Source organism: Epinephelus lanceolatus, chromosome 24, assembly GCF_041903045.1.
Source record: "Epinephelus lanceolatus isolate andai-2023 chromosome 24, ASM4190304v1, whole genome shotgun sequence".
In the NCBI taxonomy this organism is placed as follows: domain Eukaryota; kingdom Metazoa; phylum Chordata; class Actinopteri; order Perciformes; family Serranidae; genus Epinephelus; species Epinephelus lanceolatus.
In genome coordinates, this window is record NC_135757.1 from 13832741 (window position 1) to 13851234 (window position 18494).

The 18494-nt window shown below is 41.7% G+C and overlaps 1 protein-coding gene across 1 annotated transcript in view; it reads left to right on the forward strand.

The window, feature by feature from the left end:
* The window catches only part of LOC117249743 (bile salt export pump-like), a 22739-nt gene extending 5936 nt beyond the window's left edge, over positions 1–16803 (forward strand). Inside the window, exons 14-29 of the mRNA XM_033615438.2 lie at positions 20–145; positions 2155–2358; positions 2461–2631; positions 3889–4090; positions 4192–4261; positions 4672–4792; positions 4975–5142; positions 6028–6132; positions 6457–6618; positions 6814–7017; positions 8630–8871; positions 9218–9374; positions 9864–10061; positions 12134–12340; positions 14203–14349; positions 14790–16803. Of these exons, the coding sequence (XP_033471329.1) occupies positions 20–145; positions 2155–2358; positions 2461–2631; positions 3889–4090; positions 4192–4261; positions 4672–4792; positions 4975–5142; positions 6028–6132; positions 6457–6618; positions 6814–7017; positions 8630–8871; positions 9218–9374; positions 9864–10061; positions 12134–12340; positions 14203–14349; positions 14790–14990 (2685 nt within the window). The 3' untranslated portion in view covers positions 14991–16803. The remainder of the gene's footprint in view (positions 1–19; positions 146–2154; positions 2359–2460; positions 2632–3888; positions 4091–4191; positions 4262–4671; positions 4793–4974; positions 5143–6027; positions 6133–6456; positions 6619–6813; positions 7018–8629; positions 8872–9217; positions 9375–9863; positions 10062–12133; positions 12341–14202; positions 14350–14789) is intronic.
* The last annotated feature ends 1691 nt before the right edge of the window (positions 16804–18494 follow it).

Consider the following 18494-nt stretch of genomic DNA (forward strand, 5'->3'; position numbering starts at 1 on the left):
TCACATGATCTCTGTTTAGATTCTGGACCAGCTCAGTGTTGCAGTGAAGTCAGGGGAGACCACAGCCTTTGTTGGTCCGAGTGGAGCCGGGAAGAGTACTGCTGTTCAGCTCATCCAGCGCTTCTATGACCCTAAAGAGGGCATGGTAGGTTTGACAGCTGAGACATATGCTCTTATGTGACACTTATGTCAAACTCATATGAATTGACATAATTCACATGCTCTCACGCCAGATGTCCATTTAATCATGCAAGTAAAATTTATAGCCCTAACTCTGCGGTGTGAAAAGAGGACACACACAGTGCACAGACAGACGAGACAGAGCAGCACACTGCAACAGTAAAACACCGCTCTCAAGTAAGCTGTCCTTTGAAAACCCCGTCAAGCCAGTTGCTGCTTGTATGTCGATGCATGTCTATTAGTGCTGTTACGGTACTGGTACTCAGACACATTAAGAGGTAAAAGTGTCCTCATTTTTTAACCCCTCTAAATTAAATAAGTAAATGCTCTCCTTCAGAGGTTTGCTGAAATTTTCAGTGTGTCCTGTTCAGGGTAAAGTTGAGTTGAGTACACGTCTCGGCGCTGCAGACCTCCTTATTAATTTTGTAAGCTGAAACCATTTCCCTCAGTGGAAATGGGGCTTTAATTTTATTTCACAGATAAGAAACAATAAATTGTACTCATGTATCCTAGCTTCATATGAGTAGAGGAAAAGTCTGCTAGCCACTAGGCTAATTTACGCAATGTAAAATGTCATAGGCTTTTGCTAATAATGTTGGCATGTTGTTTTTGTATTGAAAACATGCCTAGAATTGCTTTGTCTGTGAACCTTGTGAATATTATGGACCCAAATTTTTGTAACGCTACATTTGTTAAATGTTGCTTTTGTTCCTGGCTTCATATGAGAGCAGGAAAATTCTGCTAGCTGCTAGGCTAATTTATGCAATGAGAAATGTCATAGGCTTTTGCTAATAATGTTAGCATGTTGTTTTTGTATTGAAAACATGCCTCGCATTGCTTTGTCTGTGAACCTTGTGAATATTATGGAGCCAAATTTTTGTAACGCTACATTTGTTAAATGTTGCTTTTGTTCCTGGCTTCATATGAGAGCAGGAAAATTCTGCTAGTTGCTAGGCTAATTTATGCAATGAGAAATGTCACAGGCTTATGCTAATAATGTTAGCATGTTGTATTTTTGAAGAAAACATGTCTAGCAAAAGAAAATTGTTCTGTCAGTGAACGTTCTGAGTTATAAAAGAGCTGAATTTTGTGCTGTTGTTTAATATTGTTTCCATTAAGTCAAGTTTTATGTGTGTTTTCGACATGTTGAAGCAATTAAACTATATTGCAGTTCACAGAAAATCAACATATCGGCACAGAAACTTCACCACCAACTAGCACTCTGGAGGTTTAATAGCAGAGCGACACAAACTCAGCACTTAGCTCAGCAAAGTACGGTACGAATGATCAAAAGGTGTCGGCCACCTGTGTAGTCCATGTAGGCTACATTTATAAATGAGCTTCAACCCTGGCTATGACCATGTAAAATCTGAAGTTATTTTGCTGTACAGTCATAAAGAAAATTAGAGCAGGAAGTCACCTCACAATACAGTTTCCTTCAAAGATCTGCCGAAAGAATGACCCTGACTGTGGCTAAGATGTAAAACCTTAAGTCATATTACCATCACACTCCAAATTACATTTAAAAGTTGGCAGCCCTGCTCATGCAATGTACTGTGATTCTTCTATCTGTGGTCCCTTTTGTCAACTCCTGCCATTGAAGATTCCCTCGACACACTGTAGCTGCAGACTCCCTCCTTTTAAGCTTTATTCTAGTCGATTCAAAAATAACCATCCCCTGAGGCTGATAGAAGTACATGATAATCTGTTTCATTATTCAGCCAATGGGTCCTAACAGCCTCATTTTTCACTTTTACTGGAATTAGAGGTCTTTGCGCACCTTACTCTTATTCCTTTCAGCTTCTAGAGAAGGGAATAGCCTGTTACAGCACAATGAAGGTTATGCACAAGACTAACAGCCTTACCATTTCAAACTAGCATTGTTGCAAAAAACACATTATAGCAGCAAAGTACTTTAATAGCATCATCCATCATTTTTAGTAAACCAGCTGCTCTCTGTGCCCTCCACCTCAGGTGACCCTGGACGGTCACGACATCAGAGGACTGAACATCCAATGGCTGCGCTCGCTTATTGGCATCGTGGAGCAGGAGCCTGTGCTGTTTGCCACCACCATTGCTGAGAATATACGCTATGGTCGAGCCGGCGTCTCCATGGAAGACATCATCAGCGCTGCAAAGCAGGCCAACGCCTACAGCTTCATCATGGACCTGCCGCAGGTGAAGTTTCAGTTTTAGGATTTATCAGTAAAAGCACAAATTCAAAGTAGCTTGACCACCAATAGTCCTGACGACTTTCCCTGTCATCTTTACATCTGACAGAAATTCGACACCTTGGTGGGGGAGGGTGGAGGTCAGATGAGCGGCGGTCAGAAGCAGCGTATTGCTATTGCTCGAGCGCTGGTCAGGAATCCTCGCATCCTGCTGCTGGACATGGCAACCTCTGCCCTCGACAACGAGAGCGAGGCTATAGTTCAGGAAGCTCTGGACAGTGTAAGTCTGACTGATCTATGTGCTCAATTAAATTGTTTTCAGCTCAGGTTTGGATAATTTATGGTTTCATTGTTTAGCCTGGTGGTAAGACAATGAAAATGCCTCTGTGAGGGCAACGTTTTATAGTTATTTCAGTTTCTTTTTTATTTTAGAGGAGAGGGTGACCATGTACATTCTGACAAGAGACATATATCATGAAAACAATACCTCTCAGGGTTCCAAAAATATTAAAATGCCCCAATAACCCAGCTTAACTCCAGTAATTCAACACTGCACTGCTGCCACATTGTCAGACTCACAATAAACAGCCATTTGAAAAAGTTGATGCAAGTAAGTGGAGCTATCGAACTGAGTACATACTATGTATAAGCTTCGATTAAATTGCTGTGAGGCAGGGGTGGATATAAAGACGGTGGTATGTAGAGTTTAAAGGGTTGGCAGAAATATATATATGCTGACTTAATTGCAAACAATCACAAATTTGACAGGCCTAATATAGCCTAAATAAATAGTTTTGAATGAACTGTCACTGCATTGACGTGGGTTTTTGTCTGGGGCTTGGAGCGAGTGATTTCAACGCCTTTTAAACTGGGTGTTTTTGTATGTTGCACTTGTATGACTGATCTGAAATTTGCAGTTTCAGAGACGCTGGTAGCTGCAGGCAATCAGGAGACACTCGTAAGCTCACGGAATATTTGGATTTAGTCAGGTTTAATGCGTCCCTCACACAATCAAACATGAGTTTCTATTACTAAACAAAACATGCTGCGACAAAACAACCTGCCACTCTCCATCTGTGGTCGTTCTGGGGCCGGGAGGAAACGGAGCTGCTGTTTGCTGCAGGAACGGTTAGCAGCAGCTGCGTGAAATTGGTCTGTTACAAAACCCTGGGTACTCTCACAGTTCCTGGCACCACACTGTGGCGAGGCTGCTCTTTTTTACGGGGATAAAATCTGTTCTTGACCTTCTGTCTGTCCCACATCTCCCTCCTGCTGTCACAACTTCTCACTTACAATGTTAATTAGCTTACCTGCTACCTTGCTGTGTGCCCGCTGTCATCTCTCATTTAAATTTCTGAACAGCCACAACTTTTTATGTATATATAATTAGCCCAAAACTGGGGTGGCAAGACATTTTTTAGGGGTGGGTGTGGGCAGCTGCCACCCTATGCCATTCGGGTAGATCTGCCCCTGTTAGCATGAGAAAATCCTGCCACATTAAAACCAGAAGTGATGCCCCAACATGATTTCATCACAGGTACGCATGGGTCGCACCACCATCTCCATTGCTCACCGCCTGTCCACCATAAAGAACGCAGATGTGATTGTTGGCTTTGAGCACGGCCGAGCTGTGGAGAGGGGCAAACACAATGAGCTGCTGGAGAGGAAGGGAGTCTACTTCACTCTGGTCACCTTGCAGAGCCAAGGAGACAAGGCTCTGAACGAGAAGGCTCGGCAAAGTAGGTCCAACTATTGGTGGTTAATGTATCAGAAATATATTTATCCACAGAGAAACTATGAGGATCCACTGATTGCGATCATCACCTTTCTCTTTCATTAGTGTCTAACAATGAAGAAGAGCCGGAGAGGCTGAATCTATCCAGAGCAGGCAGCTACCGTGCCAGTTTGAGGTATTACACAATCCCAATCGCCCCCTGCCCTTCATTACTCGCTCATTTGCTTACTTGTGCATAATATTCATTCCATGGCCCTGACTGTGCATCTAAATAGGGTTATTACAGTAGTCATTTTGTGGCTGAAACTGAGGCATGCCATGGCAGAAACTGGCACCTTCATTTACTTAATTACCCTCTTACATTTACTTCGACATTTGGAGCATTTAGCTGACACTATCACCCAGAGCCACTTAAAAGTGCAACAGCAGAGGAGGCTTGAGGTCCTCTATCACCGCCATTACAAGCACCTGGTAATGACTTCAAAAAGAACAACGGCAGCACCAATATATTCCTGTGTCCTCTGACGATTAACGTGCATGAAGTGATGCTGATATAAAAGAAGCTCTTTCTTTTTGACTTTGCAGAGCCTCTATCCGCCAGCGGTCCCGCTCTCAGCTGTCCAATCTGATCCCAGAGTCTTCTGTTCCCATCTCCGGAGAGCTCGGCCTGAGAGCCTACTCTGTGTCACAGGCAGACAAATCCAAGGTGTGTGTGTGTGTGTGTACAATTTTATACGTGGGTGTTTGAAGCAGGTCAACAATAATTACATAAAGTTGGCTTGTAATACCACTTTCTTTGTGATATTTTTTCTATATTGATCCTCAGATATTACACAGTTAATATCTCTGAATGCCTGCTGATGCGTATTTGTCTGTGCGAATCCTCAGAATGCTTTCCCAGAAGATGAGGAGGAACCTGTGGAGCCTGCTCCAGTTACCAGGATCCTCAAGTACAACATACCTGAGTGGCCTTACATGATTTTCGGATCCCTCGGAGCTGCCATAAATGGAGGGGTCAACCCTGTCTACTCTCTACTGTTCAGTCAAATCCTAGCGGTGAGGTTCAAGTTGTAGTCTGAATTTCTGAAACACACAAACTGAGCTCATTCCAAAAGCCTTAAAGCCACGATGTGTAGAATATGAGCATTTCAATAACAGCCTACTGTTACAAGACAGGACGACTGGAAGCTTGTTCATATTCTGCATGAAAAGGTCATCAGATATAAATAACTGGGCTTAGTGGTCCATTCAAAATAACTCGACTTGCTGGTAACGCTGCTTTCCAGCGTGGAGACATGAGAAATGGAGCCTGTACAGAGGCCTCTTCCCTAAAGTGCCAGCAGACATTTTAATTCAGCATCTGTCCACGGACTGTTGTCCTCCATGTTTTCCTCCATAGCCCTCTGCTAGTAGCAACATGGATTCTGCTCAGCTCTTTCGTCACTCTGGATCTGAAGTGTCATAGTGACTTTGAAATCAAATTTGAGCAGCCAGGGCATCCAGACTGAGACGCATCTATAGATATCTGATTGGTATGTGGTTATGATCTGATTTTTGCTGTCCAGACGTTCTAAAAATCAATCTGGATATGCAAACAGACAGATTTGGGGTTGCAGGCTGAACAAAGCCTAAGTTCACTCAGTTTATTCAGTATGTACCACTGAGGTCTGTCTCACAACTGACCACAGTTGTGTTTTTTGGGAGCAGATTATAGTCCTGCAGATAAGGTTAAATAAAAGTGGATGGTACGACACAGCTAATAAGTTATTTGTGTGTTGAGGTCCATGCTGAATAAACCAAAGAGAACTCTTGATCTCTAAGAACGCTCAATAATACATTTATACATATGCACATTATGTATGTACGTATATTAACATGCGTTTATCCTTGCACATATGTCTTTGTGTGTGTGTGTGTGTGTGTGTGTGTGTGTGTGTGTAGACATTCTCAGTAACAGATCCTGTGGCTCAGAGGAAGGAGATTGATAGTATCTGCCTGTTCTTTGTCATGGTCGGCGTGGTCTCTTTCTTCACCCAGATGCTGCAGGTAGAGTAGCAGTCTGCTTCAGTGAGACCGATTGCTTTAGTGCGTCTCTACTGCCTTCACCCCCTGCTCATCTTCAAGGTTGGAGGAAAGTCACAAGAGATCTTTTTTATTCTGCCAAATTAATACCTCCTTTGGATAAAAAAAGATCTTCCAACATCCTGCTGAGATGCTGTTCAGTGATTGATCCATGAGTTCTGACACCCGCGGGGTGGAGGGATGGCAAAGACACTATTTTCTCAGATTAGTTATATATTACATTATGTTGAAGATCTCTGTGGTATTTGGGATTTAATAAAAAAAAACTTCCTGTGTGTGTGTCTCCAGGGTTACGCTTTCTCCAAGTCTGGAGAGCTGCTGACCCGCAGGTTGCGGCGGCTCGGCTTCCACGCCATGCTGGGCCAAGAGATCGGCTGGTTTGATGATCACAGGAACAGCCCCGGAGCTCTGACCACGCGTCTGGCGACTGATGCCTCACAAGTTCAAGGAGTGAGTTACAGCCTCAGTGTGAAAAGATTTTGAAAGTCATGGAGTGTCATATTCAGAAATAAAATTATAGTTTTAGATAATGTGACTTAACCAAGTTATTCTCACTTGATAAATTCTGCTTGGAGTTAAATCCATGAAGAGAATCAGCGCAGTGCAACAGAAGCATGATCCCTCTTTTCCTCATCTTCTTTCAAGGCCACGGGCTCACAGATCGGCATGATAGTCAACTCGCTGACCAACATCGGCGTGGCCATCTTGATGTCCTTCTACTTCAGCTGGAAGCTCACGATGCTCATCCTGTGCTTCCTGCCGTTCCTCGCCCTGTCAGGTGGCTTCCAGGCTAAGATGCTAACAGGGTTCGCGAAGCAGGACAAGCAGGCGATGGAGGCCGCCGGACAGGTCAGACATTGCTGTTTACACTGTACAACTTCACCACAATTCTATTTAGGTAGAGAGTTACATCCAGTGACTTATCTGACAGTAGATAAGAGAGAGCTTAACAACAGTGTCTATTTTAGGCTCTGAGACCCAGTTGTTCTAAGGTAATCTGATTGGATTTGGGTTTTTAGATTGGATTTAAAAAAAAAGGACTCTAAAATCTGATTTAGATCATGTTGTCCAGTTTGGTATTGATCTGGATCAAACCTTCAGTATGTGTTGTTTAAAACTTTATTAGGATTGGGATTCCTTTGATCCAACCAATCGTTAACATGTGGTTAGGTTTGGACACAAACTACTTGGTTATAATAAGGAAAAGATCATGTTTTGACTTATATTACCCGGTTTTGTTGGCACTGTCCTGCCTGGAAACACAGTAATGTCTCGTTAAAAAACAACCAGTCGGGGCGTCAGTAGCGTAGTGGATAGCAAGGGCAGTGTCTTTATGTGCCAATATAGCTGTCAACTGACAGTTTTGGATTGGAGTTCTGGATATCAATCCCCTGTCTTTCTGTAAATGGCACTTTGTCAACAACAATCTCACCCCCCAGCTTTTCGTGGCATTATCGCCAGTGGAAACACAGCAACACGTCATGAAGAAACACCCATGTATGATGACAAAAAATCTGCTGTAAACGCAGCAATGACTAAAAAGCAGCTTGGCAGGCATCTTGCCTAGGCAACATGCCATTCACCTTTCTGTCGTTCGGCTCATATACTATGCCACTTTAGACATGTTGATGTGATACGTATGATATGTGCAAATGTAACATATCCATGGTTTGCAGAAAGTTTCTTTTGGTGATTAGGCTGTCTTCACATAATTAGTAGCCTACATTGTGATGTGTCGTCTTATTTAGAGCACTGGTTATCTTGATTTTGTTGTCCTGAAAAGTCTGCACCAGGATTAGAGTGATCCAATCCAATGTTGCTCTAAAAAAACAGCTCTAAAGTCAGTGAGTTAGTTGATAAGCAAAACATGGGATTTCCAAATCCAGATCATTCTGATCCAAAATAAATATTTTGAACAACTGGGTCTAGGTTTAAATTTTTTCTCAAGCTCTGCAGCTGATTCAGATCTTGGTACAATGACATTTTATTAGCTGCTCCTGTAATTGGGCGGTAAGTTATGCAAGGAGCTAACACCGTCAGGCTCCGTTCCTACGGGGGCCACCCAGGATTTAAATGCTATCATGGTACAGACAGCACACAGTGGATAAAACCTCAGGACAATACACTGAGAGCCAGAAAGTTCACAATCAAAGAAAAGTTAATTTACTATGAACTTCCTTTCCGCTATCTCAATTATCTCAGTGCAGTAAACCCCACCCATCCCAATGAAGTGGATTAGATGAAAGTTTAATGATCCCTGTGGGTGAAATTGGCTTACTGCAGCAGCATAAAATAGGATATAGATAAGAACAGAGAAAATGCTTTATCTATACTGTATTCTCCTTAAAAGCACATACGAATAAGGATTAACTTCTAGTCAACTATCTGCCTTTTTTGCCTGTTTTTTTACTGTGCCATTTAATCTGGTTTTTAAATTATAACCTGAGTCCTTTATGTGCAGATTGCCAGCGAGGCGCTTAACAACATCCGCACCATCGCAGGCCTGGGTAAAGAGAGGGTGTTTGTGGAGATGTTTGAGGCCCAGCTTGATGCTCCGTACCACGCAGCCCTGAAGAAGGCAAAAGTGTATGGAGCCTGTTACGGTTTCGCTCAGTGCGTCGTCTTCTTAACCAACTCCGCCTCCTACAGGTTTGGAGGTTACTTGGTGCGACAGGAGGGGCTCCATTTCAGTTTGGTGTTCAGGTGAGAGGAGATGGCTTTCAAGTCTGATGCCATTCTGTTAACATGCACAATTAATATCAGGCTACATCGCCTTCTACCAGTCTTATTTGTTGGCTGTTGTTTTTAATGGCGGACCCCGCCACTACCAATGAAAACTACTGTATGTAGAGATATATTTACAGAATCATAACCATAAATAGTGTCAAGCTGGGTTTGATTTCACAAATATGATAAGACTTATAACTTTAAAATACATTTAGAAAAAAACATTGTTCCACGAGACAGAGAAAGGATCCAACCCTGTGGTGAGCCAGTGGATGTAAAAAAGGTTGATTGATGACTTACACTATGTTGGTTTCTCCGGTAGAGTCATCTCAGCCATCATCACCAGTGGCACAGCCCTCGGCAGAGCCTCCTCTTACACACCAGACTACGCCAAGGCCAAGATTTCAGCTGCACGTTTCTTCCAGCTGCTGGACCGTGTGCCTCAGATCAGCGTCTACAGCGATAAGGGAGACAAATGGGTATGAGGGCATATGTTACGCTACGTTTTATGTGCTATTCTGCCACACTGCATGCCGAGTGTGTAATAAAATGAGCGCTGCTTGCTTTTTCTGTGATAGATTCAGAGAGGAATCCAGATGAAAAGTCTAATTTATGACTCCTTTATTGCTTTGCTTATTAATTTTACATAAGTCATGAAAGAGAGATGTGTAAATGGAGAGAGGAGACAAGGAAGGATTGTTAGCCCTTTTATCACATATTGAACATACAAAAGAAAAAAAATCCTGAGAATACAAGTACAAAGAGCCCTTTAAAAGATGTGAGGCAATTTGAATTAAAAAAAAAAACCCTTCATAAGACAATTAAATGTGATGAAACTTTTACTTCCTGTGTAACTGAAGCTGCCGTTTGTGGACAGAAGGTGGCAGCCTAACATACCAAGAAGCCCACACTAACCTTTGTTCTCTTTCATTTTTTGTTCCCTCCCCCTCCCTCTGCTGTGTTTTTAGGATAACTTCCAAGGGAACATTGAGTTCATTGACTGTAAGTTCACCTACCCCACCAGGCCTGACATCCAGGTCCTGAATGGGCTGAATGTGTCGGTGAAGCCTGGCCAAACACTGGCCTTTGTGGGCAGCAGCGGCTGTGGGAAGAGCACCAGCGTGCAGCTGCTGGAGAGGTTTTATGATCCTGACCACGGCAGAGTGGTGAGAACACACAGCGAAATACTGCACACAGACACTGGATGGAAATGTACTAGTGTCATAGTCTATTCTGTAAATGGTTCAATTTTGACATACTTGTTCTTGAGAATTTCAGTTTTCTGCTACTTAATAATCCTACTTCACAGCATTTAGAGGGAAATATTATACTTTATACTCCACTACATGTATTTGACAGCTTATAATTACTTGTTACTTGAGCTCCACCTCCACCAGCTACAACAGTAAAATACTTCTAACACATTTACATTTGTAAAAAATAATCTACTATTATAATGTGTAATAATATAACTCACAAAAGCCACTTTTCTCCATACAGAGCACTTAAAGGTCAACACATACGTAACTTATACATACATATATATATTTGACTTTCACATGTTGAGACATTTCTCAGTCAAACAAAGTTAGCAGTTAGCTGGTGAACACCAGCTGAACATACAGATATTTTTCTCAGTAAGAGCCAGTGGTGCTGCAAAGGGGTGGGCAAGGGGGGCCATGGCCATGCTGATACAGTCACTGCCAGCTCCCTCCCCTCGTGAAAATAATTGGAGGCCGCTGTGAGCCGTTTTTAAACTTGAGAAGGCTTGTTCCCAGTCGCTGTTTGGTTCTTTACAATTAATGCACTCCTTCAAATTAAAACTTTAAATGTCTTAATAAGAAAAAGGACAACCAGCCTATTTGAAGAACAATGAATCACCTAACATTTACAGACACATAACACAAGATATTAACTGTACTAGTTTTTGTCTCTGCACATCAATTAGTAATATTAACAGCAAAATAAGAAACCAAAGTATATCAGTATGTGATTCCTTAACTTCCCACATTGATCTAGTTTTCAGTGAGTCCATATTTTACAACAGCATAAAAGAATCACTGTTGGGTGTGTAAATCCTGGACTCTACATAAAAACAGACGTGTCTCCCATCCTCCATCTGTACAGAAATGAAGTTGGCGCTGCCATCTTGCACTAATAGCATCATTTAGAGGCAGAGTTTGTGCATTAGCGATTGTGAGGTGGAGCTACGATATTCAGTTCCTGCCCATACACCTGTCCGAGCACACTGATTGCCACAAACAACTGTCAGTCATGAAGTCACACCCCCTTTTTATGGCATCAAATAACTAATTAAAACGAAACTTATCAGAAAAATGAACACTTGAACGTACATCAGCGTGATAAGAACTACCTGAAATGAAATGAAATGTCCCATCTGCTCACAGGAGTGGGTAACTTGTACTGCAGCCAGCCAACAGGGGGTGATCATCATGTTTTGGCTTCACATTTGCAGAGCCGTCATGCCTTCCATCTCTGTGTTCGGCCATTTGTGTAAACAGGCAACAGTTTGCTAACACATTAGGCATATTAACTTTAAAAGGTGTCTGTTACATTCATAGTTTGTTCAGCTATTGCAGATATAAGTCAACGATATGAACACTTCACCAGTGATTTTGTTACATATATATGGTGTAGAAAAATATAAGCCTGCATAGGAAGTGTCTGGTGAATTCCTTCAGCAAGGATACCCGCAAATAAGAGGTCTGAGCATTATATTGTTACAGCAGATGCTGACCTTTATCAAAATGTCAGATATCTCATTGTGAAATGAATAAGTCGTACAGTATGTATCGTCTGCCTACAACGTACACTCATATGAGGCAAGTAAAAGTCAAAGAATAAGTGCCAGACATCAAGAGATTTAAATATTTCTGACTCTCATATCACCTCAATTCATTCATCAATCAGGCATTTATGCTGACTGTGTGCTTTAGCTTAAAAAAGGGGGCACTCCACCCAGGATGGAGGTTTGCCTTTGTGCCAGTAAGGGATCCCTGCCAAGATTCAAATGGCCTTAATTGAGTTGGAAGTGGTTTGGAAACGTGTCGTCCTGATTCTCTGTTTGAGATTGTAAAAGGACAGTATCACCTCTGCATAGTTAGGAGAGAAATCACAATGGAGATGGTGTTATGATAGCTCATCAAGTGGATTGTATTTCCAGTCTTTAGTTATTATATTGCTTTGTCCTAATGGTTAAATCAATTGCCTCTCGCAGCTGATTGATGGCCGCGAGTCGACTCGTGTCAACGTGCCCTTCCTGCGCTCCAAGATTGGCATCGTGTCCCAGGAGCCCATCTTGTTTGACTGCAGCATCGAAGAGAACATCAAGTACGGCGACAACTTGCGGGAAATCACCATGAATGAGGTCATCTCCGCTGCCAAGAAAGCGCAGCTCCACGACTTTGTCATGTCACTTCCTGAGGTACTGGGGACATTTTGTGTGCAATGTTTGTGGCAGGGGCTCAAAAGCTGAGCAGGTTGAAATGACTTTGTTCATGTTCAGAAAACTGGCTGGCAACAGTCAGGGAAAGCAAAGCAAAAAGGGAGCAGGAAAACACAGACAGAGATTATGAAGAGAACAAAGACACAACAGATGATATGACAAATGGCAGTGGGAGAGAGGCTGGTATATATACACACCAGGGTTGATGAGGGACAGGTCTGGCTCAATATCTGAATGAGGAGTAGGTGTGCATGTGTATGTGTCTCTTTTTATACCACTAGGTGCCACTAAATGTTCCAGCCAATAATTCCCTCTAAAGATTTTCACAAAGTTCCTGAGAGCAACTTTTACTGAAAATGCAGCAATGGTGGCTTGTTTACTTCTGCTTACAATCCAGATTTGTCTAAACGCTACAGGATCTACAAAGCAGTGTTAATGTTGGCAGCTATTTCTTATTTAGCCTTAGTTTTAGTCATTTTATACATCATAGTTTTAGTTGATGAATAGTCATTACATTTTAGTTAAATGTCATTCCTCTTTAAAGTAATTCAGCTAGGCTAATACAGGTATTGGAAATCGAAATGAAGGTGACAGATGTTTAAATTTAATTTAAGCAATAATTTCTACCCACTCACAAACTTTAATTTCTCCAGGAAATGTTTTGACAGGTCTAAAGAATGATTTGCTAATTCTAAAACAAAATCTCAAACTCTGAGAGCATGAATAATTTATTGAGACAACTAGGATTTGTACCCAGGTTCACTGTGACGTCTGACTTATTGATCTCAACGTTAAGAAGCAGAAAAATGAATTTATTTCAGCCTGAATTCTTTTTAAAATCTGCAGCATGTCAGTCTGGAGGTTTAATCTCATGTCCTCTCACAAAGACAGTAATTAAAACTGGACTTTGGCTGGCGGCTTGCAGCTGCCCGCTCTGTTGTAGCACGCTGAAAACAAGCAAAGCTAGCTGCTTGAAGCCACCGCTAAATCCATTGCACAGCTCAGTCATTAACAGTCAGACACACACAGCTGCTTATTTACTGCCTAAATACAGCCCACAACTCGCATTAAAAGCTGACGCTGCTGTGGCGTAACTGTTTTGCAGGCTAGCAGTGCATTCTGGCACTGACTATTCACTGGTGTTTAAGTCGTTGGCGCTCCAAGCTCATATTGGTAAAAAAAAAAAAAAAGTGACTGCATTCCTACTAACGCCAATGCAATCACAGCGACTGATCAAAAGCCTGTTTATAGTTTATAATTGTGTTTTCCCAGAATGCTGATGCAACGTACGAGGCTCATTACCATCAGCAGCTGACTGATTGTTAGCACTTCAGAGGAGAGGTCGACTGATACTGGATTTTCAAGGCTGATATACATTTACACATAAACAATTTTGATAGCAATCCCTTAATGTTTTTTTTAAAGATACACCCTCAGTGGGTCATTTTACAATGTAAAACCCAACTTATCAGTGCTCTCTTGTGGACAAACTCCTTCTTTTTTAGGAGTTTTTCTTAACTCAGCCTGTTAGGAGCTCCGTTTAGCCTTAGGATGTTTTGTGCATACAGTTCCTGATGATGGTGAAAGGTGAGAAAGGGGAAAGGAAAGTTCCATTAATACAGAGCCTAGAGGGAGAGAGAAGTCTGACGCTGAGAGACAGAGTGTGTCCTCATGAGATTTTGTAATTGCTGCTCATTGTTTCTACAAAGCACGCTGAATCCAGGAAAAAGTCACCATCATCTGTTTTTATGACCTGGCATAGATCTTTTAGCTTCAAGACAATAAAGATGTGAATGTCCAAATGGGGATATGACTCACCATAATGTTCCTTCCTGCCTCAGAAATACGACACAAACGTCGGTGCCCAGGGGTCCCAGTTGTCTCGTGGTCAGAAGCAGCGCATCGCTATCGCCAGGGCGATCATCCGTGACCCCAAGATCCTGCTCCTGGACGAGGCCACCTCCGCCCTGGACACTGAGAGTGAGAAGGTATGCTTCAATAAACCGAGCAGCGCCGTCATCATATGATGAATTCACAGACGATGCATCACAGCACAGTGCAGCTGCTTGATTTTCTTCGGGCACAGAGAGCAAGGAAGGCCAGCAGTTAATTATTATTACCATTAACATCATTATCATTCATCATCTCTATTATTATCACCAGCAGCAGCTCACAGTTCATACCGCCTTCCAGTAGAGTCTCTTTAAGATGTGGGGCTATGCTGCAGCTTTTCCAGCTCAATGGCTGAACCACGCTGGGGAGCAAAGAGGCCTCTGCAGCGCACTGATACACTGGAACATTCTAATAATAGTAATCAACGCATGATTGTGAAATTACTATAATTGTGAGGCTTGTGTGTGCCGTGTGGGAGAACTGATGATGGTTTCTGTGGTTGCTTCATGTGTGTTTGTTGTTATGCCCGTGACAGACCGTGCAAGCCGCCCTGGACAAAGCCAGAGAGGGTCGGACCTGCATCGTCATCGCCCATCGCCTGTCTACGATTCAGAACTCTGACATTATCGCCGTCATGTCCAGAGGGTATTTGATAGAGAAAGGAACGCACGACCAGCTCATGGGCCAGAAGGGAGCGTACTACAAGCTGGTTACCACGGGAGCACCAATCAGCTAACTGCTCGGGGAAACAGTAGCCAATTAGCAAGGCAGCCAACAGAAACGAATGTAAAGAGCAGTGTTATTGCCGTACATCGAGAGAGACCACGATTAAAAGTATGCCATAACATGAAGACAGGAAGATACACCTATTCACTCTTACAGTATTTATTATGGGTTAGGATCCTGTTATGAAGAGAGGGGTCCTGCGAGTCCCACACCCTATTTTGGGGTATTTTAAGGTAGTTGTCTGTCTGTTATGTTGGCAGTTTTTTAAAAATCCTTTACCTACAGAAATGTATCCCACAACTCATCATAGCCTGCTGCACCAATGTGCCCATAAGTTGGCTTTACAACTAACAATAGTCAGCAGACATGAAGTTGAACTTAATGCTGAAATATCATATTATTCATGTTCAAACACATCACAGTTATGGCAGAACCTCAACAGATGTTTTTTTTTATTGTACTCTTACTGTAATATAAAAAAATGATTCTTGTTGGTGAGAATTATCAGAATATATTGTATTTATAGTTAATGTCATATAATTTTATCAGTGGTTTTGACAAAATACAGGAGTTCAACATTTCCAAAAATGTCCCTATTTGATTTCTTGCCAAGAGTTAGATGGAACGACTGCTACCACTCTCATGTCTGCATGCTAACGCTAGATACAGCAGCGATTAGCTTAGCTTTGCTTATTGACTGAAAGCAGGTTGAAACAGCGAGCCTGGCTCCGTCAAGAGATGAAGTTGCCCACCAGACCCTCTACAGCACATTTTCAGTATAGCCATGTTGTCTTTACAGCGTTTTTTTTAGGTGTTAACTTTGGAGGGGCCAAACTAGCTTGCAAGTCTTTTGGCTAAGCTAATCTAGGATAAGCTAAGCTAATAACTTGCTGGCTCTAGCCTTGAAATATGCCTTCAAATTGGGTTGTGTTTCAGTGTTCACGAACAGAGTCCATATGAACGCCGCCCTCAAGGTATTTACAACCTCACAAGTGGAAATTTTCGACAAGCTCTGAGTTCATGAGTTGTTTTTGCTGACATTTTCAGAAAAGGTGGAGGTCATGGAAGTTCTTTATTTTGGTTGATGGTGAATTAACAAGCCCTAAGGAAGAGCGCCAGGCTTTGAAGCCCATTTTACATGGTGGGCAAAAGTGGAACTACACTATCTGCCCCCCCCCCCCGAGCTGCGCAGTATTTCATCATTATTCAAGTTACGGTCGGCCCTGCTTGGTATGCTGTAATGCTGTATTCAGGTCTCTTAGTACATCTATGTATATAAATATATACATTGTAATGTCAGTCATACAATTTCCTTCAGAAATTGTTGATATTCACAATGGCCTCATCTTTTTCCTCTTTCCTCTTGCTAAATTGTAAGCTACGGTGGCTTCTAGACACTGACAATGGCCTCCATGTTACTGTTGCCTGGCAGCGGTGTTCTCACAACTTAACCACTTGAAAGTGAAGGATATTGTGTATACAAAGGCAGCACTATTTATTGTACAGAAGTGAGGGTTGTATCTTCCAATCTAGCTCCCAGCAAGAAAGTCAACAAGTATATTTCCTCAAATGTCAGATGAGCCTTTTAAACATTTTATAAGACAGAAACCATTCAAATCAATACCATGGTATGTATCTTATGTAGTTTGAGCTTCTAGATAATTCAGTTTAATTGCTTCCTCAGATGTTTTTCCCATCCGAGTTCCTGAATGTGCTTTTGTTTTACACAGTCATCTGATGTAACTTAATTCTGTATGGATGGTCCTATATTATTCATGCTTTATGTGGAAATTAAATAAAACCATCAAAGTGTCTAAACTCGACTGAGCTGTTTACAGTATTTGTGTGAAGATGAGGAATGGCCTCATTAATCAAACATGCCCCAGTGAGCTCTGATAAACCTGCAGTCTTAACAAGCACCTGGCCACTGTTGGCAGCTACAGATACACAAGTGGGCACTTGACTATTTACAAATACTTCAAATGTGGGTATTGAGACATACCCAGCGCTTTAAAACAAGAGTGCTAGTCCAACAGGAGCTGTGTATTTCACCTTCCTTGCAGTAAAGCTGTTTTGAAACATTTAATTATGTCATGGAGTGATTTAACACCCAATAAACAGTATAAAGTGAGATCAAATATCAGTAACGTTTACAGCTTTCATGTTGTGGTCATGTCAGTCAAATGTGAGAGGACTGCACTACGAAAGGGGATTATTGGATTAGTGAGGTATCCTGAGTCTTAAGACAGAGTTTGTTCAGAAGGTGGCTCTGTTTTCACCTGGCTACATCGCCATGGTAACTTCTGGACCAGTTTCTGTCCAGAGTTTCAGACTGAAATAGTGTTATAGTTGCCTTTCTCTGATCACCTACACTTTGAGGTCAACAGTCAATATATGAGAGATACAGATTCTCAACTGTGGAAATATAACACCTGTAACAATTACATTATGTGACTGAACGAAGCTGTGCAGCTACAGAACACTGTTCTTTTCCAACAGTGAATTATGTAAGTGATTCAGAAAATCTCAGCAAGATCATGGGTTTTATTTTACTAACAAACTCCTTTCTTTGAACTACTGAATGTGTTTACAGTGTCCTCTGGTCCATTTGCCCATGCTGGTTCTGAAAGAAGCCTTCTGTTAAACCTCAGGTAGCATGAAGCATTAATAGTTCACTATATTGTCAATCAGGATGACGTTTTCTCGCAAATAAAATGCCACCATAACATTACAAGGGTGTTTACAGGTATCAGCCTGTTCAATGTAATGCTTTTTAAGACCCTTTCAACACATCTTTTGACCAAATTTAAGACTGATTTTTGGACAAATCATGTTTTACTTATTTATGCATCGCAGCATTGCAGGTAATAGTATATGTGATCTTGTGCAGAGGTAGGTGTTATGTAGGGATATGGTTATTAGAGTGAGATAAGTTGATCTATATTGGCCTTATTGTTATCCATTTGAATTTAAGACCGTTTAAGACTTTTAAAGGATCTGCAGACACCCTGATGACCACTTCAGATTATGTCTTCCTGCTTGGTCATAATTTGCTGACGCCTGTTTTACACTGCTCTATATTGTGATTAGAAAATTGATTTGTCTGTCGGTATTTATAACAGATGATATCCAATTAATTAAATTCACTTTACTGTGATTTAGCCAAAAACTAAAGTGATTTCCACATAACCTTCGGGACAATGTCCAACGTAAATGGAATTCCTGAGTATGATGTTTATATCTGCTGAGTCAGGTTAAAGTGTAACAGCTTTTCAAAATGCAGTTGTGATTTTAGAATTAAACAATCGGCACAATTAGTCATTTTCTATCATTATTCCTCTTTGTCCTTACTTGTAGAAACAGTGTTGCTTTTGGCTGTAATAATTTTTCATATTCCTCATATGCAGAAGTAGTAACTGTAAAACACTCAGCATTAGCCTTATTAGCTAGCTGCCTTGGCTGAAGCTAACTTTCTCATATATCACCAGTGTATGTTAGCTGTTTTTGTTAGCAT